Source organism: Helobdella robusta (genome assembly GCF_000326865.2).
Source record: "Helobdella robusta unplaced genomic scaffold HELROscaffold_11, whole genome shotgun sequence".
Taxonomy (NCBI): Eukaryota; Metazoa; Annelida; class Clitellata; order Rhynchobdellida; family Glossiphoniidae; genus Helobdella; species Helobdella robusta.
In genome coordinates, this window is record NW_008703617.1 from 3505581 (window position 1) to 3532345 (window position 26765).

General features: G+C 33.4%; 5 protein-coding genes across 5 annotated transcripts; 3 read left to right on the plus strand and 2 right to left on the minus strand.

Moving 5' to 3' along the window:
- Positions 1-89: 89 nt before the first annotated feature.
- Positions 90-7218, plus strand: HELRODRAFT_156323 (hypothetical protein; the record flags this gene model as incomplete). Its single annotated transcript, XM_009012950.1, has 23 exons — positions 90-127; positions 355-523; positions 726-860; positions 1064-1170; positions 1336-1426; positions 1605-1703; positions 1897-1992; positions 2490-2636; positions 2825-2998; positions 3231-3335; positions 3471-3551; positions 3731-3886; positions 4040-4205; positions 4424-4626; positions 4822-4935; positions 5034-5255; positions 5326-5530; positions 5847-6022; positions 6228-6314; positions 6486-6590; positions 6665-6751; positions 6862-6959; positions 7080-7218. The coding sequence occupies 23 exons, from the start codon at positions 90-92 to the stop codon at positions 7216-7218; spliced, it is 3000 nt and encodes a 999-aa protein (XP_009011198.1).
- A 506-nt stretch (positions 7219-7724) lies between these two features.
- On the plus strand, positions 7725-8938 carry HELRODRAFT_71941 (hypothetical protein; the record flags this gene model as incomplete). Its single annotated transcript, XM_009012951.1, has 4 exons — positions 7725-7822; positions 8232-8294; positions 8405-8612; positions 8675-8938. The coding sequence occupies 4 exons, from the start codon at positions 7725-7727 to the stop codon at positions 8936-8938; spliced, it is 633 nt and encodes a 210-aa protein (XP_009011199.1).
- A 167-nt stretch (positions 8939-9105) lies between these two features.
- HELRODRAFT_190235 (hypothetical protein) lies at positions 9106-15503 on the minus strand (the record flags this gene model as incomplete). Its single annotated transcript, XM_009012952.1, has 14 exons — positions 9106-9503; positions 9772-10179; positions 10307-10414; positions 10534-10615; positions 11565-11833; positions 12239-12355; positions 12693-12772; positions 12945-13068; positions 13243-13558; positions 13827-14028; positions 14213-14513; positions 14655-14857; positions 15025-15171; positions 15368-15503. The coding sequence occupies 14 exons, from the start codon at positions 15501-15503 to the stop codon at positions 9345-9347; spliced, it is 2652 nt and encodes an 883-aa protein (XP_009011200.1). The 3' UTR covers positions 9106-9344.
- Positions 15504-16738: 1235 nt separating this feature from the next.
- On the plus strand, positions 16739-19336 carry HELRODRAFT_167446 (hypothetical protein; the record flags this gene model as incomplete). Its single annotated transcript, XM_009012953.1, has 7 exons — positions 16739-16831; positions 17736-17803; positions 18200-18360; positions 18426-18535; positions 18601-18762; positions 18887-19116; positions 19180-19336. 7 exons carry the CDS (start codon positions 16739-16741, stop codon positions 19334-19336), a joined length of 981 nt encoding a protein of 326 aa, XP_009011201.1.
- A 103-nt stretch (positions 19337-19439) lies between these two features.
- On the minus strand, positions 19440-25173 carry HELRODRAFT_190236 (hypothetical protein). The gene is made up of 8 exons (XM_009012954.1): positions 25142-25173; positions 24815-25108; positions 24374-24469; positions 24136-24224; positions 23873-23991; positions 23588-23721; positions 20974-23194; positions 19440-20658 (listed from the first exon to the last, which is right to left on the minus strand). Exons 2-8 carry the CDS (start codon positions 25094-25096, stop codon positions 19652-19654), a joined length of 3948 nt encoding a protein of 1315 aa, XP_009011202.1. The 5' UTR covers positions 25097-25108; positions 25142-25173; the 3' UTR covers positions 19440-19651.
- Positions 25174-26765: the final 1592 nt, after the last annotated feature.

Here is a 26765-nt window from a genome sequence, read left to right on the forward strand (position 1 = left end):
ATTTTAATTAAATATAAATGCCGTCTAGCATTATTTTTAACTAATTAGTGTTCCTGATTTTGTTGAAAATTGATTGAAAACAAAACAAAATGTCCGAAATAGACGAAGGACTTTACTCGAGACAACTGTAGGATGAACGATGAAATAAATAAATAAAAATAAAATAAATGAATGAATATTTTTTTTAATTTATTACTTTAATTAATTACCAATGGTTGAATAATATTTATTACTTAACTAAAATTTTTCATCCATTTTATTTGTTGCTTTGTTAGAACTCATGCATCACTGATTATTACAATACTAGAATACTACAAGCACTTAAAACGCAATAAATTAATATTTCAATTGAAGGTACGTATTGGGAAAGAACGCCATGAAAAAATTATGTGACGGAGATGTCTTAATTTGTGGTATGGGAGGCCCTGGAATTGAAGTTGCTAAAAATCTTGCCCTGGCAGGTGTCGGGAAAATTGTTATTCACGACTTGAAAGAGCTGACCTGGAAAGATTTGTCATCTCAGGTTTGAGGATTTTTGGAATTTTTTTATTCATTTTTATTTAAAAGAATAATAAATAAAAATTATTAATAATTATTATTATTTAAAAGAATAATAAATAAAAATTATTAATAAATTTTATAATACATTTGTGTTACAATTAAATAAATAAATTTTCATTTATAAAACAAAATATTTTGATTCTAAATATATGAACGTACCATAGTTTCTAGCTGAAGAATCAGATATTGGAAAAAATCGAGCAGTGGTGAGCAGGCAAAAGCTTTCAGAATTGAATCCCCATGTAAATGTGTTGGCACATGTCGAAGTATTAAATGACGATTTCATCAAATCTTTTACGGTTGGCTCAACCTTACAATTTTCATCAAATGGTTAATCAATGTTTTCATTTTGTATTCATATATATCATGAGTAAAACGTAATTATACAGACGAAATTAAACTTAAGATGTTTCTAGAAAGTAAATTTTTATTTTGAGGATAATAGAAAGACAGTGAAAAAAATAAATTCGAAATGTTGCTTGGTGCAAAAATTGACAAACAGGCAGTAGTACTGACAGACAGTTGTTCCATGGAATGCCAAAGAATCGACCAGCTTTGTCGTAACAGCGGGATACCTCTCGTCATGGCTAATGCAAAAGGAGTATTTGGGTTATTTTAATTTTAATTCAGTTTAAATCATTGAAAGAGGATCGAGAAAAATTAATGTTTAATTTTTTAAAAGATTGATTGTACATTTTAGCTATAAATCAAACCATTAAGTGTGTGTCTTTCACTAATAAAATAAAACTTTTCCATTCCAACTTACGTTGACAGGCAGGTGTTTTGTGATTTCGGTGAAAATTTCACAATTACTGATAAATATTCCAGCGAGCCCAACCAGTTTGAAATTTTAAACATTTTAAAGGTTAACCGCATTAAATTATTACACCAGGTACAAATACAAACGCGCGGACACACACACGCACACATCTATCTAAAGCATAGGGATACGTATATTCAAACGCAGAGTACGATAGCTAAATCACACATCCTGGTTACTTTAAAGTGAATACATTAGGCATAATGTTGTATGAACTTGCTAGAAAAATGGAACTTTGGAGGTGAACGTATCACTTGATAGCAGAGGATCGCTCGCTGCTGACGAGTTTGTCACGTTTCACGGAGTTCAGGGACTTACTGAAGTGAATGATTGGAACGAAGGAATGCGAGTCATCCATTCAAGTATAAACTTTTTAAATTCAATAATTCATAATTATTATTAAGTTTTTTAATAAATAATAAAAATGTGAAAAACTGCCATTGAACAATGACATTTCTGTTGAAAGTCTGTAAATCTGGTTAAATGTCACAGATGGAAAATATTTCGTCGTGGAGATCCCAGAGAGGCTGCTTGCTCTGATGCCATGTGATGACAGCGTTGGATATCAGGGCTATGTCACTGAGATTCGTCTGCCTGAAAGTATCACTTTTGTAAGGAGTGTTGTTTGTTATATTTGAGTATTATTAAGAGCAAGACATTTGTTAAAGAAATTACCTCAGGGTTATGCATACGACGTTAATCGACGCTTCGTACGCGCAAGCATCGCGTCATTCTTACGGAATTCAGGATGGTCTCCAAGTTTATCGCGGATGGCATTCGAACACGGTAAGCATGCAATAACAAGGTGCCATAATAGCACGATCTATCGTGTTTGTCTGCCTGACTGTTTTTAAGTTTTAATAGGCGGCTCTTAAACTGGATAACCATCAGATACGTTTGATTCAAAGAAGACGTTAACATTAACTGACTCTTTATAATATTTCTACATTGGTTTATTGTGCCTGAATTATTTATTATTGAATATCAAACGTAAATGTAACTGTTGTTATTGGTGTGACGTGATATAATGTTGTTACTGGTGTGAAGTGATATAATGTTGTTACTGGTGTGATGTAATATAATGTTGTTCTGATGTGAATTGAAAAAGAAATCTTACGAAGAAAGTCTTCAGTGTCCGAACTACGTTGCAAGTGATTATTCAAAAATTGATGACCAGCTATTGGTCCATAGGGCGTTCTTAACACTGGATGATTATTTCGATGAACATAATCGACTTCCGAGACCAAAGTCTGAAGTTAGTACATTTTTAACTCCCTTTAAACTTCTATTGAGTAAAATAAATCAAAAGTTTTGAATTGAACAAATTTCAAAGTTGACAATGAAATATTTTATGACAAAGCACATTAGTCCCTGATTGATCAGCAAAGTCGTAACACATTTTAAGCAGTTTACAGATAGGTATATTAATAAAATATTCTCCAGCAAGACGCCCATGAATTCATAGAGATGTACCAAAATAAAAACCTTTTGCATGGAGAGTCGGAGTTAACAAATGAGAAGAAACTTCTTTTGCGCAAATTTTCGATGACTTGTGACGGAGATCTCTCTCCTCTCCATTCCGTCATCGGAAGTCTGGCCGCTCAAGAAGTCGTTAAGGTTATCATTCATTTCATGTTATTAATACTTTGAAATGTTTATTTGAAACCTGTTTGTAGTATAACTCGTTTGAGTTCATAGACGCGTGAACGCATTTTTAAGCAAAACTTTGTCCGAAAATTTCACTACCTCCGACTTTCATTCTTTTGAGTTTGAACGAGTCTGAATGGAAACTTTGTATTGTTTCAAACTTTTTGTCTTTTTTATGGCTAGCACTAACTAAATTTTCAAGGCTCTCACTGGAAAGTTTCAACCTCTGCAACAATGGTTCCAGTTTGACGCCAGAGAGCTCCTGGATGCGAAGTGGATTGAATTAACAGAAGATGATTTTTCACCTGTTAGTAACTGCGAAACAAATTTTTTATTAAAAGATTAAATTGCCATTATTTATGTTGTTAGCTATTTTAAGCGTATGTTATATGAAGAAATTATTTCATTCTCCGATAATAATTTTGATTGATGAATACTTCAGAGAGGAGATCGTTACGATGGTATCAGAGGCATAATTGGAGAGAAAGTCCTGCAGAGACTTGCAAACAGCAAGTTATTTCTGGTTAGCTATTTTGGAGAACACGAATGACGCGAATCATACTATGCATTTAATAAAGAACTTTCTGTCTTTCTAATGAGCTGCACGTTATAATTGTACTACACTCACTGCGCATGGCAATGGGATGCATGAGTTTTTATATTGTGTTTTTTTGAAGTAATTGAATCCTCCAAAACATTCAGGTGGGCGTAGGAGCGGTAGGTTGCGAAATGTTGAAGAATTGGTCAATGTTGGGGCTAGGAGCAGGTGATGGAGGTCTCGTTAGCGTAACAGACATGGACATGATTGAGAGGTCCAACCTCAACAGACAGTTCCTCTTCAGAAATGAACACATTGGAGTTGGTGATGGATTTTTATGTTTCTATTTTTATTATTTTTTTTTGTCATGTCTAGAAACATTTCTAATGACCAGAAATTGAACTCTGAATTTCATATCAAACGTATAAATCTGAAAAATTTTTGAAACATAAATAAATCTTAATTACCGCCAGAAAATGAAATCAACCGTCGCTGCTGGCGTCATCAAGCGGATGAACTCGCAAATTAATATCGAAAGTCACGTGAGCAAGGTTGCCAAAGAAACTGAAGATTTGTTCACCGATAGTTTCTTTCAGAAACTAGATGTCGTCATCAGTGCGCTGGATAATATTGAAGCAAGTTAGATAAGATGGCAATCTTTTATGGAAAGTAATTAATTAATTTTTACTTGAGATGTTTTATAGGCTAATTTTTAAAAATGACGTCATTGAGATCATAAACGTCCAAAAAATTGGACTGTTTGATCGGGGTTACAAATTTTATATTCGATTTAAATGAATTATTTTTAGAGAATTTAAAAGTTATTTAAATAGAATCACCAAATGTTAATTTTCAAGGAAATTATATTGACGAGCGTTGCATATATCAGGAGAAACCCCTGATCGATTGCGGTACTGAAGGTTTGCAGTGCAACACGCAGGTTATTCTGCCCCATCGTACAGTTTCCTATCAGTCACGTTCAACTTCAAATCAAAATGAAGTTTCAATCCCTATGTGTACTCTCAAGTTTTTTCCTTCAAGAATTGAACATACCATCCAAGTTCGTTTTTGTCAAATGAAAAGTCATTTTTGTCCTATCAAATTATTTGAAGTAGGTTAACGTTTTAAAATTTCTTTCTCGCGCAACTAATTTTTCGGAAGTTTGTTTGATGGCTGATTAAAAAGCAAAGTTATTTATTGTCAGACAAATGCTAATTTTTTGGTAACAATTGTTGAAAATTTTTTTCATATTCAGTGGGCGCGAGATGACTTCGAAGGTAAGTTCTGCTTGTCAATCAAGGCTGCAAAAGAGTACATGGAAGAAGCTGACTTTTGGAAAAATTTTGAATCACTTAGTCCTTACCAAAAGGTTTTTTTAATTCTAACTAGATTTTGGAATTGAAAAATTAATAAGTTGTTGACAGCAGTGTGAATATATTTAACGTATATTACCGTAAGCTGGAAAAGTTGAAAGACATCAGGGCAGTTTTCAACGATGTTCTGAATTCATCAGAACCAATAGAAGAAAATTTGATAAAGTGGGCTCGGAAGTCTTTTGAGGAACATTTCAATTACAGAATACTTGAAATTTTGTTGAGCTTTCCACCGAAATACGTGACTTCAAAGGGTCTGCCATTTTGGCATGGTTCCAAAAGATGTCCGTCAGTCATCACCTTTGATGCAAACAATGTACGTAAGTCGCCAAAATGAAGTGAACATTTTTTAAAAATTTCTAATGTGTTGCTTATTACTCACGTAGAGTTTACACATGGACTACATAGTGTCGACAGTAAATTTGTTGGCCCAAGTCTTCAGTCTTCCTCTGGTCACTGATGGAAGAGGGATTGATTTCATAAGAAATGTCCTTAACAACATGCATGTTCCTAAGTTTGAGCCGGATACTAATTTGAAAATTCCAACTGAAGACGAAGATTTAAAATCTCAAATAGAAAACGTAAAACTGGGTACGTTTCAACTTTTCATAGCTCCAATCTAAACTAAGACTGTTTGCTCCGTCAAGATTTTTCATGTTGCTAATTAAGTTGAATGATTCTTCTTTTGGCAACAAATATTTGTTCACAGTGCCAATCTTTTAGATAGACTTTTTTATGGCTGTCTCAAACTTTTATATTTTAATATTTGCAATTGAGTTGGTAATTATGTTGTGAATAAAATTTTATATAGCAGATATAAATAAATATATATAGCATGATACTTTTAAAAATGCGTTCAGTTCCAAAAAAGTGGCACACTTTTACAGACACAACTGCAAATACACAGATGATGAAGAACTGCACGAGATACTGAAGAGTTTACCACCAAGAGAGAGTTCGTTGAAATTAAAGATGAATGCTTTGCAATTCGATAAAGACTGTGATTCTCACGTTGAATATATAACCGCTGCATCTAATCTGAGAGCCACCAATTACAACATTCCAGCTGCTGACAAACTTCAGGTTTTATCATTTGTTGTTTGCTAAATTATTTAAAATCACAAAGTTTCATAAACTCTACGCTCTAAAATTTACTAACAAATACCTTTCCTAAGTTAACAACTCAATATAATGTTCATAATGATACCGAAATTTTGTGTGTTGTTCTCGATATCTCCACCACCCACTTCTTTATAAAGTTTAACAACAACCACTTAATTACCACCAGACAAAGAAGATAGTCGGTAAAATAATCCCTGCAGTAACTACAACAACTTCATTTGTGGTTGGGCTCGCTTGCATTGAGCTCATCAAGGTTACGTGTTAATTAACGCTATTTCTGTTGCTAATTTTCTTCAAGTTTTTTAAGTTTTTTTTTATCATAAGTTAATGAATATAATATTGTTGATATTGCGGTTCTTCAATTTGCTGATAGCATAATCTTGTGTTTTTTTATCTGCTTTGGATCTATCTACAACGCCAAAAGATACTGAAGGGTGATTGGACATTGGATAACTTTAGAAATTCTTACAACACTCTATCATCATGTAATATCAACTGCACCAAACTAAGAGAGCCACCCACGCACATGGTTTCATATTTTTAAACATTTCAAAGCATCAGGATGTGATGATCTAACATCAGCAATCATTTACTATTCAATAGTACAACGACGATGGGAAGTTCACAATGTGGAGTAGATTCGACATCGATCATGACATCACCATTGGAAATCTGATCGATTATTTCAAGGTATATGTTTTCGTCTATTTATTGCGTGAAATATAAATTTTTGACTTTTATAATTGTGGCTGTGCTTTTTCTTAAAACACCATACAAACTTGAGTTATGTTTCTTTGTAGGACATGCATATGCTTGCAATTGATCATATCGCATATGGAGACAGCATTCTCTTATCGACTGTTTTCACGCATAATGTTGAAGAGCGTAAAACAAAGACGTTAGTTAATTTTTTTTGTACATAAATTTCTTTTTTTGCAAACTATTGTTGCGAAACTTCATCCGTGGCACATGATGTCGAATATTAAACGGTAAATATTTTATGCCAAACTTATTTTAGGATCAGTCAAGCTGTAGCAGAGGTCACAAAGAAGGAGTTGAAACCGCATGTTACATCTCTGAAGATCAATATTTCTGGAGAAGATAAAAATGGAAGTGATTTAGAAGAATTGCCTTTCGTTAAAATAAAAATCTGTTAATTTGTTCCAAAAACGCCAAGTTAATTTTTGATCAACTATTTTGTCACCACATATTTGCTAGTTCACACATTTGAAGATTTTGACTCATAGAATTAAAAATTCGTGTTATACCCTGTTGACTTTTCAATTGTGTCGAAACCGGAAAAAGTTTATAAAGTCGTATGCATATATATGATTATATGTGAATGCAATGCTAAGAATATGTTCCAATGTATTATGTGTTATTAACGTGTAAAATCAAATTAGAAAATTTAATCAATCCGTGTATCGACCGTCGATACCGACATTTGTGAACATCCTAATTTAAAACTCCGATCTTCAATGGTGCGTAAACAAGCCTTCGAACGATCGCATCGGCGTCAATAAGGGGAGCGTTATTTATTTATTAAACATTAATAATAATTAATTATTTATTTATTATATGTATATATTTGCCGTATACATATATATATAAGTCATTAATATATAATTATTATAATTATTAGCTTAAATATTAATATTCAATTATGTTATCTACGACCTTAGTCCTACTGAATGCTCTGCTGCGAAATAAAAAATATAGACCTCTCTTGTTGGTAATAAAGGGATTTCGAAACGGAGCGGTGTAAGGTTTCGTTTATTTTATTTATTCAATAAATATTTAATAATTCTAATTTTAGTTATTTAATTAATTTAATATTAGTGCTTAATTATGCTTAATAATACTACTGTAGTTTTTTATAATTTATATTTTTATAGCTTTATCACTTTATTTAGTTTATTAGTTTATTTTATACAGTAATTATTTATTTTATATTGTACTGGTACTGTGCTGTTACTGGTAGCGCTGTACTGTGCAATGCTTTGCTCAATTTTTTACTTTAGAGAGCAAACTTGGAAAAAATAGTTTTTATTGCTACACATTACGATTACATTAATTAATTATTATCTAGGTTTTCAGCATCTAAAATTTTTTTTTACCAATAACTTTTGTGCTTTTAATTTTGTTTATATTTTATACTTTAAATTTAAAGCTATGGAGCAAAAGTCAGATTTCCACATGCATTTGTCAACTCATTTTTATTCAAGACTGCAACGTAAGTTTTTTTTACCACCGTCAATCCTGTTTTTTATCTTATGTTTATTTAATTAGTATTATTTTGCAATCTGATTTAAAACTGTTTCAACTTTAAATTCTTCCTCCAAGATTCCAAGAGCATGTTAGAGCCATAATCAAAGCAACCTATACACATTCAAGAAACTTGGCTTCCTACGTGGCCATATACAAAATAATTAGCATATTCTTGCAAAGATTCAACATCCTTCAAAATTCTAAATATGGTGTAAACCACTTTCTAGCAGCTGTTATCGGGGGATTTTGTGTCTTTGGTCAGGAAAACAAAATCAATGAGCAAGTAAGTATTCTTTTGACTAGATAGAGAATATAAAATTATTTTAAATAAATAAAATCGGCCAGATAAACTTGTACCTGCTTTCCAGGGTGATTTACGGATTGGTAAAATTACTGGCAAACAAAGGGTACATCTATTCACCTAGCAGAAAGACAAGTTTTTCAATGTTCGGTTGCCTAGTCTGGGGACTGGCAGTGTGGCTCTTCGAAATGAACCAAGGTAGCGAAAGGGTTCTCCAGCCATCCTTGCAGTCATCAATGACTTATTTATATCATGATAGTAACTTATGGTCCAATGTTGATGACTTTTTGTTCAAAAATAGGCCGTAGATTATTATTTGTTCTTGTTGATAAGAAAATTTTAATTGTTATTATCGTTTTTAGCCTCTTTACTTAACAATGTAATTTTTAATTTCTTTTGTTCGATCTATGCAAATGTAGTTTCCTGCTATAGTCGAGAACATTTTGTTGTAATAATTTGTTGAGTTTTTGAGAAAGTAGTTTAAATTTTTTTATTAAAAACAAAGTTTTTTTTCAACAAAAATTAAATCAACCAAATATCAACATTTACAGAATTCTTATTGGTTTTTATGTCAGAAGTTATTTTACAATGAACATATATATCTTGTGAACTCAAATTTGATCATTTCATTGAATTAATTCAGCATAAATTGAAACAAATGAATGGTGTGAACACTTGTTAACCAGACAAGGAGACAAAGAGTTGTAATGAAAATTATTGATTGGTCTCCCCACGAAGCCTCGACTCAATCTTCTGCTGTTTGATCATTTCCTTCTCCACCTCTCTTGAAACGTCCTTCTCCACTTTCTTCCACTTGGCCACTAAAGATTCCACTTTCTTTTTCTTCAAAGACAATCCACTTGAAGTCAGGGCCTGTGTTCATGTGTTTTATATTTGTGTATGATCCGTTTGTGTGTGTGTGTGTGTGTGTGTGTGTGTGCATTTATTTGTGTATGTATATATCAGTGAGTATGCATGAACGGATTTATCAGATATTTATTATTTCAGTTGGTCAGTCGCCACATACAAGAAGTCAGCGTACATGAGTTATTTAAAAATACTAATTATAAATATATATAGGCCTAACAAAGCTGACATTAACACAGAGCCAGAATATGAACTAATGGGAAAAATTTATAACCTTTGCTCTCTTTTTCGTCTTCTTACTAGTTGAAGTATCAGCGTCATCATCATGATTTGCTAGTGTTTCTGTCTGGAGAGACGATAATGACGTCACAACAGATTCAGCATCAACGCAACCAGCATTGCCATCCCCCATATTATCATCATTGTCGTTATCGTCGTTATTATCATCATCACCGTTGTCATGTAGGCGATGATAAAATGCGTCACCATCATCAGCTGCATCATCATTTTTCGACGATGATGACGTTGGTGGTGGCTGTGGTGACGACGACAACTCCCTTTCACCGGCAGCCATTTGAAAATGTTTCGGAAGTGAAGGTCCAATAATCGTACAACTACTCTCACCGGCGCCAACTTCACCTTCGTCGTCATCCACACCATCCATGCTGCCCTCAGTAGCAAACTAGAAATTATATCCAGTGAGTTAATCAGTTTTACATAATGTAAAGAAACGTGATTTATCACATAATTTATTCATTCAAGACAAGCAAGTCAAGCGAAAATATATTTTGCAATCAGCTGACTTTAACCTGATGTGATAGGTTGGGTGAATCAGGAGGTGGTAATGGAGGAGTAGGCAGTTCACATAATGGAAGAGGGGGTTGCGATTGAGTGACGTCAATACTGGAGTGTGCAGTCTGTGGAGTGTGTTGGTGTTCGCGTGTGTTTGTGAATGAGTGTGTACGCTTTAGAAGCACGATGGTCGCCGCAGTTTGCAACGAAATGTACAAAGAATTTAACGTTTAAAAATGATAACCTTAACAACGTCGTCGTCGTCCCTTTCGCTGTTGAAGTCATCATCATCATTCGGTTGACACCCGGCAACAGGTAAGGGATCACTGTTTGGAAAATGTAAAATTGTGTCATACATCGCAGTCTAGCTAATGATAACAAACATCATCATAAGCCTTGTCTTCTCAAAACAGACTATGAACTCTTCCAAGATAATAAAAACAGTAGAAAAAAAATACAAACAAACTAGGAACTCTTTCAAAACAATGAAAAATAGTAAGAAAAAATACAACAATAATAATGAACAAATAAATAAGCAGCGGTTGTCAAGTACAGTGATATATATGAGTTCGGTGTGATGTGCAGGGAATAGATAGGGAGGGTGTTCTCCATTGGGATCAAATCCAGGCAGACCTACAATGAAAATGTTTGAAGATATTATATAAGGTAAACATGTTTGTGTATAATTGTTACTAAAATACAATGCAACAAATGCGAAAATTTAAATGTTGTGTCGTGCCCTGTAGCCGATGAATGAATTTTGCACCATGTGCACTCTTCTCTACATCTTTTTCATCATAGAGTCCATTTTGATGGTGGATATAATGAGTTTTGTTCACCTTTGACTTAAATGATATCATCAAATTTATTGAAATTAACTTTCAGATAATGCTACATGTGATAAAAATGTGTAGATAGTATAGATATTTGGTCGGTAAAATAAAATAAAATTACCTAAGCAGTCTCCAAACAAACATCTCCCTCTCATCTACAGCTTCCAATCATCATTTTGTAATCTTCATCACAACAGTGACTGAATGACATCACATCATCGTGATGAAGCAACATCATTGATGATGAGAAAGAGGATGATGAAGAAAACGTAGCATCCTAGCCAATCACTGACTTGAGGTCAACTTTAGCCAATTTCATCCACTTCATCAAGGACCAAATATTATTTAGTATTTTTGTGACCCATTAACCCAGGAGCCAGTTTCGTTAACAAAGAGATACAACAGAAAGAATTACAAAACAACACAAGCAGAAAATACACACTTGCTGCTATCAGTTGTTGAAACGTCTTCATTGTTGTTTCTCGTGCCATTTGAAGGTGAAAGCACTCTTTTTCGTCTGTAAATGGGATCATTAACCAATTCAAAACTCTGATGCATTTCTTTTGGTGTCTGATCGTGTTGCTTGTGTTGTTGCTTTTGATTTTGTTGCTGCTGCTGCTGCAGTTTTAACAGTTCTTCGTATGATTCCCTCAACTTGGTGAGCAGGTAATTAATGTTCAGCTGGCCTGATCTCCAATCTTCAATCCTTGTCTGAATCAATTAACAGTTTATAGAGCATATTTAAAATCTTGTAACATTATTCGTTTTATCTCTCAGTAAAAAGTATAGACAAAGCAGGAGTGCTTATAAACAGTTCTACCTAAAAATTACCACAAAGACCTAACCAAATCTATTTAATGATACACATTGTGCTACAGAAAGCATGATATCTCTCAATTATGATATCTATTTTGCTTTCTCTTATCTCAGTATGAATCGTGTATCAAATAACACTTTTTAAATATTAATTCAAAATTTTCCGACAACTAATCATAAATTAGAATTTTCTTGATACGGCAAACAACTTTTAAAAAAATTAAAAGTTTTTAAGAGTTTGGCCATAAATACTATAAATAAAATAAATTTTATTTAATTCAAACATTTGACAAACTCTACCTGAACTTTAATGAGTAGATGCATTGGTGATGACGACGATGATGACGGTGATGACACATCGGAACTCAACTGGTTAACTAATTTTTGCATCTCAGACGACAGGCTAAACACTTCCTCCTGAAGTAAAAATGAAAAATATAACATTGTTAATACAATACATACTACATATGCTGAAAGCATCAGGCTTTCAAAATTACAAACAATTAAATTTTTTAAGAGTTTGGCCATAAATACTATAAACAATATAAATGTTATTGGATTTAAAAACCTTTCAAATATTTGACAAATCTAAATCTCTTTTTTTGAGTTTATAAATTATTATATATTAATCTAAAATTAAAATAATGGAAATAATACCAAGGTATAACAATATGATAACACGTACAATAAATATTAATTAATATGTGCATACAAATTTAAAAAAAATTGATGTGAACTGGATGAAAATACAAACCAATTGTCTGATTCCATGTGTGATATCGTCCGAAATCACAAAAAGACTCTCACCGTCAATTGTATGTTGAACAAGATCATCTGTAAGCATTATCAAAATTTTTTGAGTTTATTAATTATTGTTATTATATATTAATATATATATAATATAATTGATTGCAACCATCACATTTTCAGTACAAATTGCAACCATCACATTTTCAGTACAAGTTGCATTAAATCAATCACACAGTACATCATCAAATGTGCATACCTTGTTTAAACTTTTTGATTTTCTTCAAAAAATTCTGTTGTTGTTGGTCGATATCATTATCATAACCTCGTCGACGTTGCTGATTATGATCATCGTCAGTATCTAATGAGTCATGCTTTCTTTTCTAAAGAGTGGAGAAACATTTCACAAAGTTTTCAAGCAATTTTTTTTCAATTAAAGAAATAATTTATCATATCGTATAAATAAATATGAAACCAATCTGACAAAAGTCAGTAAGCAAGTTAAGTATCAAGTGACAAAGTAAAGAAATACACAACTAAGTGAAGTGACTACAAACCTTGGCTGTTGAAACATCCTCGACACCCATCCTCACATCACGTTTGTCATCTCCGCTATCTTTCTTAATGCAGGCATTTTCCTTTTTCTTATCATCATCTTCATCATCTTCATCATCATCATCTATGAAACTGTTATATGGAACAAGAGATGCTACGCTCTTCTTAGAGTTGCTGGTGCTGGTGCCAACGTTACCGTTACATTTGTTTGTAACGACACTCTTATTGTTATTAGCAAGAGCAGGAGTATTGTCTTTTTTGCTCCCTTCAGCTTGTTCACCAGATGCTGAATAAGTTATCCCTCGGCTGTTACAGTACCTGTAAGATATCATTGGAAGGTATTGTTAAATTAGCATACCATTATATGAACATCATGCCATGAAACATGCCAACAGGCAAACACCACACTACCATTCGTGTAAATAACTGAGGAGGGCCCAGACAAAAACTTCAGTGTAGCCAAATTTACAGAAATACTTACAACAGCAATGAAATTGATCCAGGCATTGCTAGCATGAGCAGCATTTTAAGCAAACATTTAATAAAAAATTAAACAACTTGAAGAAAGCAGCAAACAAAAACAAACTTTTGATACTTTTCTTGGCACTGCTTCCAAGCTAGCATGTCAGCTTCAAACTTAGCAACGCTGGCTTCATATTCCCGATAGAGCAGGAGGAACTGGGAGTACTCAGCCGGGATGTCCCACCTCGACTCACCTGTCATTCCATTCCAATAGTAGTAACAGTTGGTGTTGTCGTCGAGCACTGCCTGCCAATCACATGTCGGCTCTGTGCAATTGTTATTTGGATTTTAGATTAGTGAGTGTTATGTGAATGCTGATGCTATTAATTAATGTTGGTAATTGTGATGTTGTTGTTGTTGTGGGTTAGTTGCGAATTGTGTTCACATGTTGTGCTGTGTGAAATAATATTTATGAGAACTGAATTGAAATTGAAAAGCAGAAAATAAAACCTTGTGGAAGCTGAGGTTTGGGAGGAGGAGGTGGAGGGCAATCCTGAACTACACCACCATCACCACCACCACCACCACCAACAATTGATCTACCATGTTCATGTTTCAAATTGTTGGTCTCTGTTGGAATGCCATTTTTTATATCATCGTTTCTAGTTGGTGAATTAATCCGTTCAGTTTTGACTGCATTTGATTTTTGAAGTTCCTTCTCGTTGCCATCACTTTTTATGGTGGTGGCAATTTGAAGGGTGTCTACTTCACTCTTGTTTGTGTCCGCTGGAGTATCCAGTGATTCAATTTCCTGTCAAAAAACAAACAAATGAATAAGTTAGTTACCAATTTGCACCTAGTCTTTTACAACTCAAAAATTAACCTACTCCACACTAAAATATTAATCAATGATGAATAAAAAAAAATATTTTAAAAAAGAATATAAACTAACAGCAAAGAAATCGAGCAACTTGGAGTCGATCTCATCAATTGGTTTGATGCTCAGATTCGATGTCAATGGCAAATTAGGAGGTCCACTGTCTACAACAGGATGAGGCACATCACTGATCGGGGAATCATCTTTCTGACTGGACGGGCTGTCGGTTGTAGCTCGAACAAAACTCACAATATCACCCATTGACTTGGGTTTTGTAACTGAAAAAAACAATTTAAAAACTATTCTAAATTAAAAATTAATTCCATTAAGTCACAAATAAATCCACAACATACTGTTTACAAAATTATGAAATTATTTCTTTTCAATAATAATATTAATGAAAATAAATAAATTGTTCTTGAATAATCTTATATTTATATCATACCGGATTTATTGGAAGTAAAATCAGCATTTTTGAGAATTTCCTTTCGGGAAACTTTTCCATCATCATCTTCTTCCTCATCATCATCATTATCTGAGTCCTGGCTGTACTGACTGAACAGGCCAGACAAAGCATTTTTATTGGCAGCATCTTTTAAAAAATCAAGTTTTGTTTAATATTACAAATTTCCATGAAAACTTATAATAATAATCTATTGTAACAATATAGCAATCTTTGATTAAATCATATAAAATTACAAAACATTTTTTACTGACTACCTCAATAACCGAAGTTTCCAATTTGAACAAAACAAAATGTAATAAAGAAATTTCAAAATAAAAATTACTTTGTTGAGGTTGTGGCAGACATTCATATTTACTACCTAAATCTACTGATTTAAAACCAAATCCGTAATTAGTGCGAGGTTCATCATCCAATTGAACGATTGGCTTTCGTTTGGGAATGATCTGGCGGCGTTTCATGTCTTAAAGACTTAAACTAACAGCCTGCAATGAGAGACTAAATAAAATTCTGTCCAAAAACTCAATAGATGCCAATAATTATTTTTATTTAAATTACAAAATGGTTAATTTTTAATTAAACCAACTAAATATAAAACTAAACTGTTAACTTTGATTGTTGTTAAAAGTTAAACTTTTCAATTTTTAAAGTTCACTTCAATTTCAACAAGCAGCACCAGATTAAAATTAAATTATTAAATAAAGTATTAAGAAGGTAAGTAGTAATAATTTACGTTATATATATATATGTCTTTTACGAATGCTTTAAATTTTTTACAACCGTTTTTTAGTAAAAAGTTGTAAAATGTTTTTACAACACCAAAGTACTAAATAATAAATAAATAAAATAAAATAAACTCAACTACTTAAAAAGTTAAAAACTAAAAAAAAGTAAAGAAGAGTAAATAAAAAAAAACGGTAGTCGTAAACAACGTAACCGAAAAATTAATTAAATCTTAACTTGACAATTCGATTAGAAAAACCGTACAATCATGAATAAAAATAATTTAAAAAAACAATCTCAAAACAACGCAAACTAAATAAATATAACAAACCTTCTTTATCTAATCCAACGAAAACGTAAATACGATAACAAGGAGCAAAGATGCGACAGTTTAATAATTTATGTATTATCTATGTATGCATGTTAAACTTGTTAAAGTATGTTTTTATTAGCTCTATGTTATAGATGTAGTGAATTTTGATAACTTTTAAAACTTTTATAAGTCAGGATAATTTAAATGCATCATAAAAAATGATTCTTGTGAAAATTTTATTCATATCAGTTACAGTCATTAATTTCATTTACAATCTGTCATAAATGACGAGTATTTGATGATATGATAGTTGCCTTTGAACTTATGTTACCAATGAGTTGTATTCTATGAAGATGGTAATGGTTGTATATAATAAATCCATAAATGTTGTGTTCATGATTGCAAAATTGCTTGTTGAAATTTGCAGCTACGCAAACATATGTCACTTTTGTTCATTAATTATTCTTCGATGTATAATGTTTGAATTCGGATACAACCATATATAATATATATATCCATGGATACAACTCTTATTCAATGTAAGAACTCATGTAAGAAGATTTAAATTAGATAAAAATCAGCACATGTCCGACCAAGTGAATTTTCTAACGGGAGGAGCCTGTGTTTATTTGTTTTATTATTTATTTTTGAACTCGTTCGATGGCTGATTCGCGTTCGTTTGAAGAAGCCAAAGTTATGGATGGGGGATTTTCAACTCTTCTCATTGAGGAATTCAATCACCCTGAAATCAATGTATCTTTTTTTTATATAAAACCGTATTGTGGGATTTATAAGCACCTAACTGTATATAATTATATCTACTCTAGTATGGGTGTGGATTGATCTATTTATATCAACATGCTAAGATATACATAAATAGATTAAAAATATCAAAAAATATGGATAAACCTAAGACAAACTTATAATACTTGAAACTTGCTTCTATAGGTCAATTTTTATGTATGTACTCTTACTATGTATGTACATTCATATAAATTTATTATATTCTTTCTTAATTTCCAAAGGTATTTTTAACAGGACATACACACTCTCTTTAGCTTTTATTTGACGGTTTTTGCTTAAATAAGTAAATGAATGAAAAGTATATATATAAGATGAACCATTTGTTATCAAATATTATTAAAATTTTACAAGATAGGAAATCCTAGCTGCTATAATGAAATGATTGCATAAGAATCTACACAAAAGTTTAAAAAAAGTCGTACGAATTAATGTATTAAGACTACCTATTAGAAAGCTCCATGTACTGATTTTATATTTTTATAACAACCATATTAAAAAATCTATTGCATTGTATCATAGATTTGAAATAACCTTGCCCTGGTAAATTGGCTATTCACAATAATGTGAAGTTCTTGAATCAATGAATTCAGTTTACAAACATACATGCAAAGATCTGTGAAAATGTTATTTTTTCATTACTTTTCAATTCAAACATAGTTTATACACAGATAATTATGTTTACAATAATTCACATATAAGCATACTTTCAAATCCATTGTCTGTCATTTTATTTTTTACTGATGCTATGTTCAGGTTCACTGTTTATATATTGTATATGATTTAGTAGTAAGTGTTTATTGGCATCAACTTGGCTGATGTTATCAACTTTTAAATGATTTCTTTTATTTTTAAGGGTGACCCTTTATGGGGTGCCAGAGTTATCCTAACCAATCCACAAGATATTGTTGCAGCACATATAAGGTAAACATTTCAATCAAAGATTAAATAACATATATCAGGGGTGGGCGAACTACGACCCGTGGGCCGCATGTGCCCCACGAGGCCTTGTTCGCCAAAAATAAGTCGTCAGCCTGACATTATGACCAAAATAAGGAGCTACAAATCTTAAAAAAATTCTTTCCCTGGTCGAAAAAATTTGCTTTTCAAGTACATATGCGACCCTTCAAAGGTAAAATAGTTCTCAATGCGGCCCTCAAAGCAAAAAGTTTGCCCATCCCTGACATTGCAAACTGTATCAAAAATATCATTAATTATTTTGGCAAATAAAATATTCGATGTTAAGTTAACATGTTACCAGACAATAATGCAATTTAAATAGAAACATTTTTTTTCAAACGTCTACATTAAAATTTCCAGATATCTTGAAGCAGGAGCGGACTTGATAGAAACGTGCACATATCAGGCAACTGTGGAAGGTTTCGTGAAGCACTGTGGTGTTTCTGTCACAGAAGCTGAGGAACTGATCGAAAAGGGAGTCAAACTCTGCTTGCAATCAAGAGATAAATTTTGGGCCACCAGTAAAGTTGTATTTTTTTGACAAATGTAGAACAAAAACTTTTTTAAACTTTTTTACTCAAAATAGAGAAAAAATCGGATGAAATCAAAGTTCTCGGATCTATAGGACCTTATGGAGCTTTTCTGTCAAACCGGTCTGAGTATTCTGGAAGTTACGTAGATACCATGTCCATTGAAGTAACATTTAAAATTTTATCAACTTCGATGGTTCTTGTTTTAATCTTGTAAACTATTGTCCCAAGCAACTGAAAAACTGGCACAAGCTGCAGCTTGAACCAGTATGTCGAGCTGGAGCCGATATCATTGCTTTTGAAACATTTACTACAGCGAAGGAACCGCTGGCTATTGTTCAGTTAATGAAGGAATATCCGTATTCTAAATTCTACATATCATTTAATTTTAAAGTGAGAGTAAAAAAATTATTATCTCTTTTTAACCCGTCTTCAAACTTTTCCCTGAGAAATTTTATAATACAGATTTAAAGTTATGCAATTTTTCTAACAGTAAGACACATTTTTGTTACTGCAGGATGACAAAGAGACATGGCACTCGGATACAGCTGAGGATGTTGTTAATAAAATTCTAAGAACCCAACCGAGAAAGAACAACTTAATTGGCCTTGGCATCAATTGCACTAAACCTGAATATGTTGAAAACTTACTGAGTAAAATGAAAATTGAAATGAACAAAACATTAAGAGATGATGTTTGTCTCATTGCTTATCCAAATGGAGGCAGTGAATGGATGAATGACGGAAGGTATTAAATTAAAAAAACATCAAGAAAATAAAAGCTTAATTGAATAATAATTGTTTAATTAAGTTGGGACCCAAGCAAATCAACAGCACAATGGCATGTTAATGTTCCCAAATGGGTAACGGCCGGTGCAAAATGGATCGGTGGTTGTTGCACTACGACACACCACGATATTGCAATAATCAAGAAAATCATTGACGACATGAAGACGGGGGAAACGTGAACCTCTCTCGTATGAATAAAATCTTACACTGACGCTGTCTTTCAGCATTAATTTTCAATTGCACTACTTTGAAGTTGTTAAACAACGTTTCCATTGTTTTATTTTTTATTGTAAAACAAAAATACAAGTTTATAAATACATAAAAATACATTTCAAATATTTTTTTCATTTTCCATCAAAATGTTCTATTCCATTCATTTTATTTCTTGAGCCTGTCTAGACATATATCAGTCATATATACAGAAAAAAATATACATAAATATTTTATGAACCTCAGTCAAAGAAGAACAAACAAAATTATGCTATTTAATTGATTTAACGGGAATGAAAGTGGTTTTGATGTGGCATAAAAGGTGGGCGTGAGGGCAGTCTGTAATTGTTGCCGGAAGCAAACATAGGTCTTTGAAGGAAAGACTGCATTCTCATCATCATCATCATTTGCGAAGGCATATTATTATTATTATTGTTATTATTATTGTTGTTGTTATTATTATCGCTGTTTATTCTCGGGAGAAACGGAAGGGGCATAGTCATAGATGGTACCGATAAATTCGCAGAACTTACAGGTGTTTTGCCTTGGCATTCATCTCTCGGCTTTGTGTTTAGTCCTCCATCATTAATTTTGTCATCTACATTCTTATCCTGCTTTGCTTCGGTTAAATTTCTTGATTCGTTCGCTGCTTCAAGTGACTTAGGAGGGGTTGGCAAAAGAGAGTTGCTTTTACCCATTGCTCCCTCGCCACCAGGCTGCTGGAAATCATTTTTTGAAAATGGCTGATCTGGTCTGAATCTATCAAACATAGGTCTGTCGAATCTTTGAATATTGAAATCAGGTCTGAAATTTCCTCTCGGTTGAAAAGGTGGGAATGGAGGTCTTCCTTCAAACATCATATCAGGTCTTTGGAACCTAAAATTGGGATTTATTTGAAATTGCTGAGTGGATGGACCACCGGGTCCTGAAAATCTGTTATTCACCTGGTCGAATGAGCCAAAGTCTGGCGATGATTGCTGAATATTTTGAACATTTAGCTGATCGCTTGTTTGTTCTGACTCCTTCCTCAATATAGCTAAGTTTTTTGTAATTGAATCAAGGAGATTATCATCTTTCTTGTCTTCTGGAGGCTTTATAAGAGGCTGCACAGTGGGAAAGTCACCTAATAAACCTTTTTTCCCTGTTTCAGACTTGGCAGGTTTGCTTTTAAATCTTGACGGAATTATGTTAGGATCTAACATATCCAAAAGGGAAGGAATTTCAGTTGACTGTTTATCGTTCGTTGACGATTCACTTTCGTTTGATTTATTAGACTGTTGAGTTTTTGTTCCTGATACCATTTGCAATAAGGATGGAAAAATGTTAGGTAAATTGTTTGGCAAAGACTTGATATCAATTTTTGAATTACTACCTCTACTACGAATCGGTGATCGGCTTCTTGATCTTTTCCTACTTTCAACAACTCCCCTTCTTATTTTATTTGAGTTTCGAGCATCGTTATCATCTTTACTAGATCTTCCACTATTTCTTGATCTTTCTCTTCTATCTTTTCTTTCTCTCGATCGAGATCTAGATCTTCTATAGGACTTCTTGGAACGATCTTTGGAACGTGATCTGGAATTCGATCCAGATAGTTTCTCTGAACCTTGGTTGGTTGTGGAAGTTGAAGTTGTGGAATTTGACTTCTTTGTTATTAGTTTATTGGAATCACTCTCTTTTTCATTCAGTTCTCCTTCTTCTTCTTCATCAATTTCTATGACAGAATTGACCTGTGTTCTTTCTTCTTTTACAAATTCTACATCATCATCCGCTTTTTCATTTTGTTTCTTTTTTTTGTCATCAGTCTCGGATTCCTTTTTAACAACTTTTTCATCAATTTCATGTCCCAAATCTTTTTTTGAACTTCTGTCTCTTGAATTTGGTCTAATATTTTTTCTTTTATTATCAGCAGTTCTTTCTGAACTGCTTTCTCTTTTATTTCTTGTTTCTCTATTTCGAGATCTACTCCTAGTTTTTCGCCTTTCTCTTCTATCTCTGTCTCTGCTTGGACTCGTTTTTCTTGATCTATCTTTTGATCTACTTCGTGATTTTTTTTTTAAATCTTTAGATATATTTTGCCTGGGCAGCAAAGGTTTCCAGACCTTTTCCGGAGATTTAGATTTTTCTTCTGATTGACCTTTTGCAGTCGAGGAGTTCTTTGTATTGTAATCTTTACAGTTTGAGTTAACATTTGTATCATTTATGGATGCAGTATTATCGGATTCAGTGGTGAATATTGGAGTTGCCAACAAAGCACCTTTCTTTGGAGGTTGATTGACGCTCATCTGCGGACGTTGAAATTGTGCCAACGGTTGGCTCTGTTGAGGCTGCACTTGTGGCCCAAAATCTGGCCCCTGTGTAAAAGTTTGTTGTAGACCCAACTGTTGTTGCATTCTTAGTGGCATTCTTTGAGGCATGGAGAATCTGTTCATGAGGAATGGAGGTGGAGGAGGTCTTGGTACGTTCATGAATGCAGGAACCGGTGGCTTCATATGCATGGGAGGAGGAAACGGCACCATAGAAGAAGGTAAGTCAGGCAGCTTGGGAATAATATTTCTGTAGTCTATGTCACGGGGAAAGTCAGTTGAAAATTTTTCTTGATTGTTTGCTTCATTATTATTTCTATCATTATCGCCGTTATTGTTAATGTTTATTGTTTCTACTGTTGTAATAGCTGATGTTGCTACTGAGGCTGCTGGTGTAGATGACGCCGTGCAAGTTGATGCAGAACTGATCTTGTTTAGAGAAACATTTGCAACAATATCTTTAAGATTTTTAAACGTCTCAGCAGTCAACAGTTGATTAATTGAAAGCGGTAGATTCGCAAACAAATTACTTTGAATACTAGAAAAAGTTGAAGGCGATTCAAACTGAACTGTTGCTGTAGTTACTGAACTTCCAATTGTAACAGACGTTGAACTTACGGATGAAACCGTATCACCTGTTGACTTGACAACACCAGGTGATATATTTTTATTTGTAACAAAATTTATTAAATTATCAACAGATGTAGAAGTAACACTTGTTAATGCTTCCTTTTCCTTGTTCAATCCAGTAATATGGCTCAGCCTAGACTCAGCTGGTAAGTTGGAGGGAGGGCTGATGGGAAGCAAGTTCTTCTTGTAAAATGTTTCATTCACATTAAATGAAGGTATGTAAACTGACTTTACAGTACTAGTGAAATCAGTAACCGGTGAGGTAATTGTGTACAGAACATCATTTGTTGTTGTTGACGATGTGGACGCTGCTAATTTTGACGATGTAGACAAGACTTTGCTTTGTGGAATATACTCATCTTTATTAGTTTCGCTATTATCACCAGTCACATAGGAGTCAACCACGCTTTTTTTCAATAACTGTTGCTCTTGTTTCAGCAGCACTGCTTTTTGTTCATTTATCTTTTTTGTCAGTTCAAGTAGTAGCAACTTTTGCTCTTCCAAACTGGTAACATTGCCACTGGAGGCCGCTGATAATGCGTTCAACACTGATGCAGTTAAATCGCTATTGAACAAGTCGCTTGAAGCTGCAGGTGCAGATGTTGTCAATGTTGGCATCAGTGAAGTTTTGGCCGGTTCTACACATGTTGCGACAGTAGCTGTTGATGTCGTCGTCGATTCCGCAGCTACAGATTTTCGGCTATTCAGTGGATTGTAAATAACATGATGCTCTTCTGCTAGATCATCTTCATCATCTTCCTCATCGTCATCGTCTTCCTCTTCATCCTCCTCATCATCGTCATCATCTTCTTCATCATCGTCATTATTGTTATTTCCTATTTCATTGTTTACTTTGTTTTCTGAATTTTGAACAGCTTCCTTTACAAGAGCCTACCAAATGTTTTTTAAAATAACGTTTTGAATTAAAAAAAAAAAACAAGGTAACACTATTAACATTTTAAATCAACCAAATGTAAAAATTTTCTTGTTTCGCCAATTTCAAAACTTTGCATTTTCTGAATATTCCTCTAACTTTTTTAAAAAATGGCCAAAAATCTCAAGCATTTTGGTCTTATCACCCTCCCAAATCTTTCACTGAAACATTTATCTTATGTCATTGTGGCATTTGGCAGCAGTGAAGTTTCAGCCAAAACGCAAGATGGTGTGGTGGCACATTGTCGTCTCTCAAAAAAAATTACATTCTACCTAATTTACATTGACATGTCTGTTTCTTTATAATTTTATGAAAATGTACAGATATGTAATAAATTATCAGCAACTAACCGTATTAGCGTCTGTTGACGGAGCCAGTGCATTTTTCTGCAGTTTGGTTGCAGAGGATGACGATGAAATCGGAGTTTTGACAGAGTGTTTAATGATAATACCGAGTAGGAGGTTCCCTCTATTTACTGGCAATCCTACGATAGGCATTTAAATTATCAATTTATAATAATTAAAAAATATCATTTTGTTATTATTATTATGTCAAGATATTATGTTAAAATAACGAATGCGAACTAATAAATCGTTCAATTTGTAAGATTAATCTGTAATTTGTGATAAGAGTACCTGGACCATCGAATGGTAGAAAAACTGAAGGAGGCATGCTGTTGGCGGAAAGTGGAAGAATGTAGAAGTCCTTCACCCTTCCGACACCTCCTTTGCCTGCAAACGTCACAACTCCACACCTGATTTGTTAGTAGTTAGTTTAGCTTAGTTTCGAAAAATGCACCAAGACATGAGAATGATTTGAATGATAAAAACAGATTCATCACTATCGACAAGACTCTAGCAAGCTCCCGTCATAAATTGACGAACAAACAACGAGTAACCTGTTTCGATTGCTGAGGTAGTTGAACAACGAGTTGTAAAAGTTCTCTTCCGGTTGATTGACAGGCAGAAAGTAGACAACTACGACATCCTATTTTGTTTTTTATAGAAAATAGGCATTTGAAAAAAATAGAAATAGCAAAAACATAAGTTAGTTCATGAATTTAATTGAGGGACTAACAAAAAAAAACTGAACTGAACTCGTTATAAACGAATTATTTACAATCAACCAATCAAAACCTTAAACATCTTTCCAGAATTTTTCAACTGTCCAATGAACGTGGAAATGTTCTCTGGATGCAGTCTGCCTGTCATGTTGATGATCTCAGGCAAGTCCTGATGCAATTGATCATAATTCAGTTCAGAACATTTAACAAAGTGTTTATTCAGGAAAAACACCAAATCGCTGGGTGTTAGTTGTAGTTATCAATATTTGTAATTATTTTTTTTCGCTGAGTTATTACAAACATTTAATGAATATAATTAATCAAATATTATAATTTTAATAAGTTAATTATTGTAATTATTAACAACAAAACATTTAATTGAATGCTTTTGGTGGTAACATTCAATAAAAATAATGGACAGTGACATTAAAGAAGAGAAAAAACCTAAACTTAAAAATATACATTAACCAAACAGATAATAAAATGATAAAAATGAAAGAATAAGTTGATTAACCTCTATAAGTAATGACTTTGACTTGTTCAGTGATGATGAGTTTGATGGAGACGACGATGATAGCGATCCAGACACCAGCATTGTATCAACTTTGACTGAAGTTATCTCGTTGGCAAATATGGTTCCTGTCCAAACTGTCTCATCATCATCATCATGGCTCGTAAGCATCGCAACTTCACTCGATGCTAAAGATGATGATACTGCTTCTTTCTCTTGCTGCTGTTGCTGCTGCGATGATGGTAATTGTGGCAGCTGTTGCATTTGTTGTGGCAGCTGTTGCATTTGCGGTGGCAGCTGTTGCATTTGCGGTGGCATTTGCTGTGGCAGCTGTTGTTGTTGTTGGTGGTGATGGATTTGAGGTGAGGGTTTAGCTGGAAGCACTGTTGAAGGTTTTGTAGAGAATCGTCTGTGAAAGAAAAAGAATTATCATGATAATATAGTTAGAACTTTAAAAAAATTTGTCTTGAATGCCAAAAACCTTTCGAATTCATTGTTTAAAATCAATTGTTAAATAAACCACATATATAAATCATATGAATTGGAATGAGGCAAACAAGAAAAGTGTACAATTTAACACAAGTAATAAAAATGCCAACATGGAAACATTAGGAGCGCCAGGAGTAGGCAGCAATGGCAATTTAATGGGTGGTCTAACATACTGCTGCTGTTGTTGCTGCTGCTGTTGTGGTGTTGGTAGGTACGGCTGTTGCTGGTGTTGCAATAGTGATGGAGCTTGAGGCATATGTAGATCCGTTGGTGATTGAATTTTAGTTGTTGGTTTCAAGTGTTGTTGTTGAGCAAATGGTTGTACTTTGGAAGGTTGTTGTTGTGATGGCGGAGGAGAACTGATTATAGACGAGTCATTGTTGCTTGCATTAGTATTGGCACTGTTGTTGTTATGAATGTTTGTGCTATTACTGCTGCTACTACTGCTGCTGTTGTAAAAACTGGGATCTGGCACCTTACCAGTGCATATCTGGCAGTTCATATCAAAGAAGTGCATGCCGTGTTGATGAGTTGTGTCTGATACAACTAGCGACGCCAGGATATCAAACACTGGTGGCGGTGGCTGTTGCGGTGGCTGTTGCTGCTGGTGCTGTGGCGATTTGTTGATCTGTAGTGGTTATCATTGGCAGACACAATTTTAAACATAAAATAAATAATAGCAAATTTATATTCATAAAAGCTTAGAAGACAAGATATAAATGAAATTTAATCATATTTAATAAATGAATACAGATAAAATCGTAGAATGAATACTTCATTCTATACAATCATAAGCATTAATATTTAACCATGTACATCAGCTACAATATTTCACTCAATTATATTAACATATAACATAAGTGTGAATAGATGAAAACGAAAACATAGTAACAAGTAAGCAAAAGACCTCTAAAGAAGCAGCAGAGAGACTGATCTCCGGTGCATTAAGAACTGCCTGCAACAATAAATAATCAATGAAACTATAAAATAATGATCAGAATATTAAATGAATCAAAAAATATAGTCAGAATATTAAATCTTTCTTCACGTCATGATTAGTAAAAGTTTGCCTGATCAGAAAAACCTTACAACTATTAAAACGATCAATAAAAACAATAGAAATAATAATAGCGAAAAAGTACTCTTGAATAATAGCACAGAGATAGTCGGAAACGTGCTAAAACGTCTTCAAAAATCTGAACAAACGAACGAAGGAATAATGCACATACCATCGTGGAATCTTCATTCCAGACAGCAAGCTCCTTCGAAGCAATCTTCTCATTGGACAGCTGCACCAGCGGCTGAGGTTGAAGCTCCCCAAACAGCAGTCGTCGAAAAAAACCCTGCAGGTATAAGCGGCAAATATACTATGTTGTTATAAACATTACTTTAATAAATTATGAAAAAAATTCAGGAAATATTTGTTAACAGCACAATAAGTAAACAGACTTTATTATTGGGATCT

What these genes read in the sequence shown, in the direction of transcription:
- HELRODRAFT_190236 (XM_009012954.1), bottom strand. Translation starts at nt 25,096, where the DNA reads ATGCAACAGCTGCCACAACAAATGCAACAGCTGCCACAATTACCATCA. An exon ending in CAAAGTCATTACTTATAGAG is followed by an intron (nt 24,470 to 24,814) that starts GTTAATCAACTT and finishes CAATTGCATCAG; the next exon opens with GACTTGCCTGAGATCATCAA. An exon ending in ATTCTGGAAAGATGTTTAAG is followed by an intron (nt 24,225 to 24,373) that starts GTTTTGATTGGT and finishes AAAACAAAATAG; the next exon opens with GATGTCGTAGTTGTCTACTT.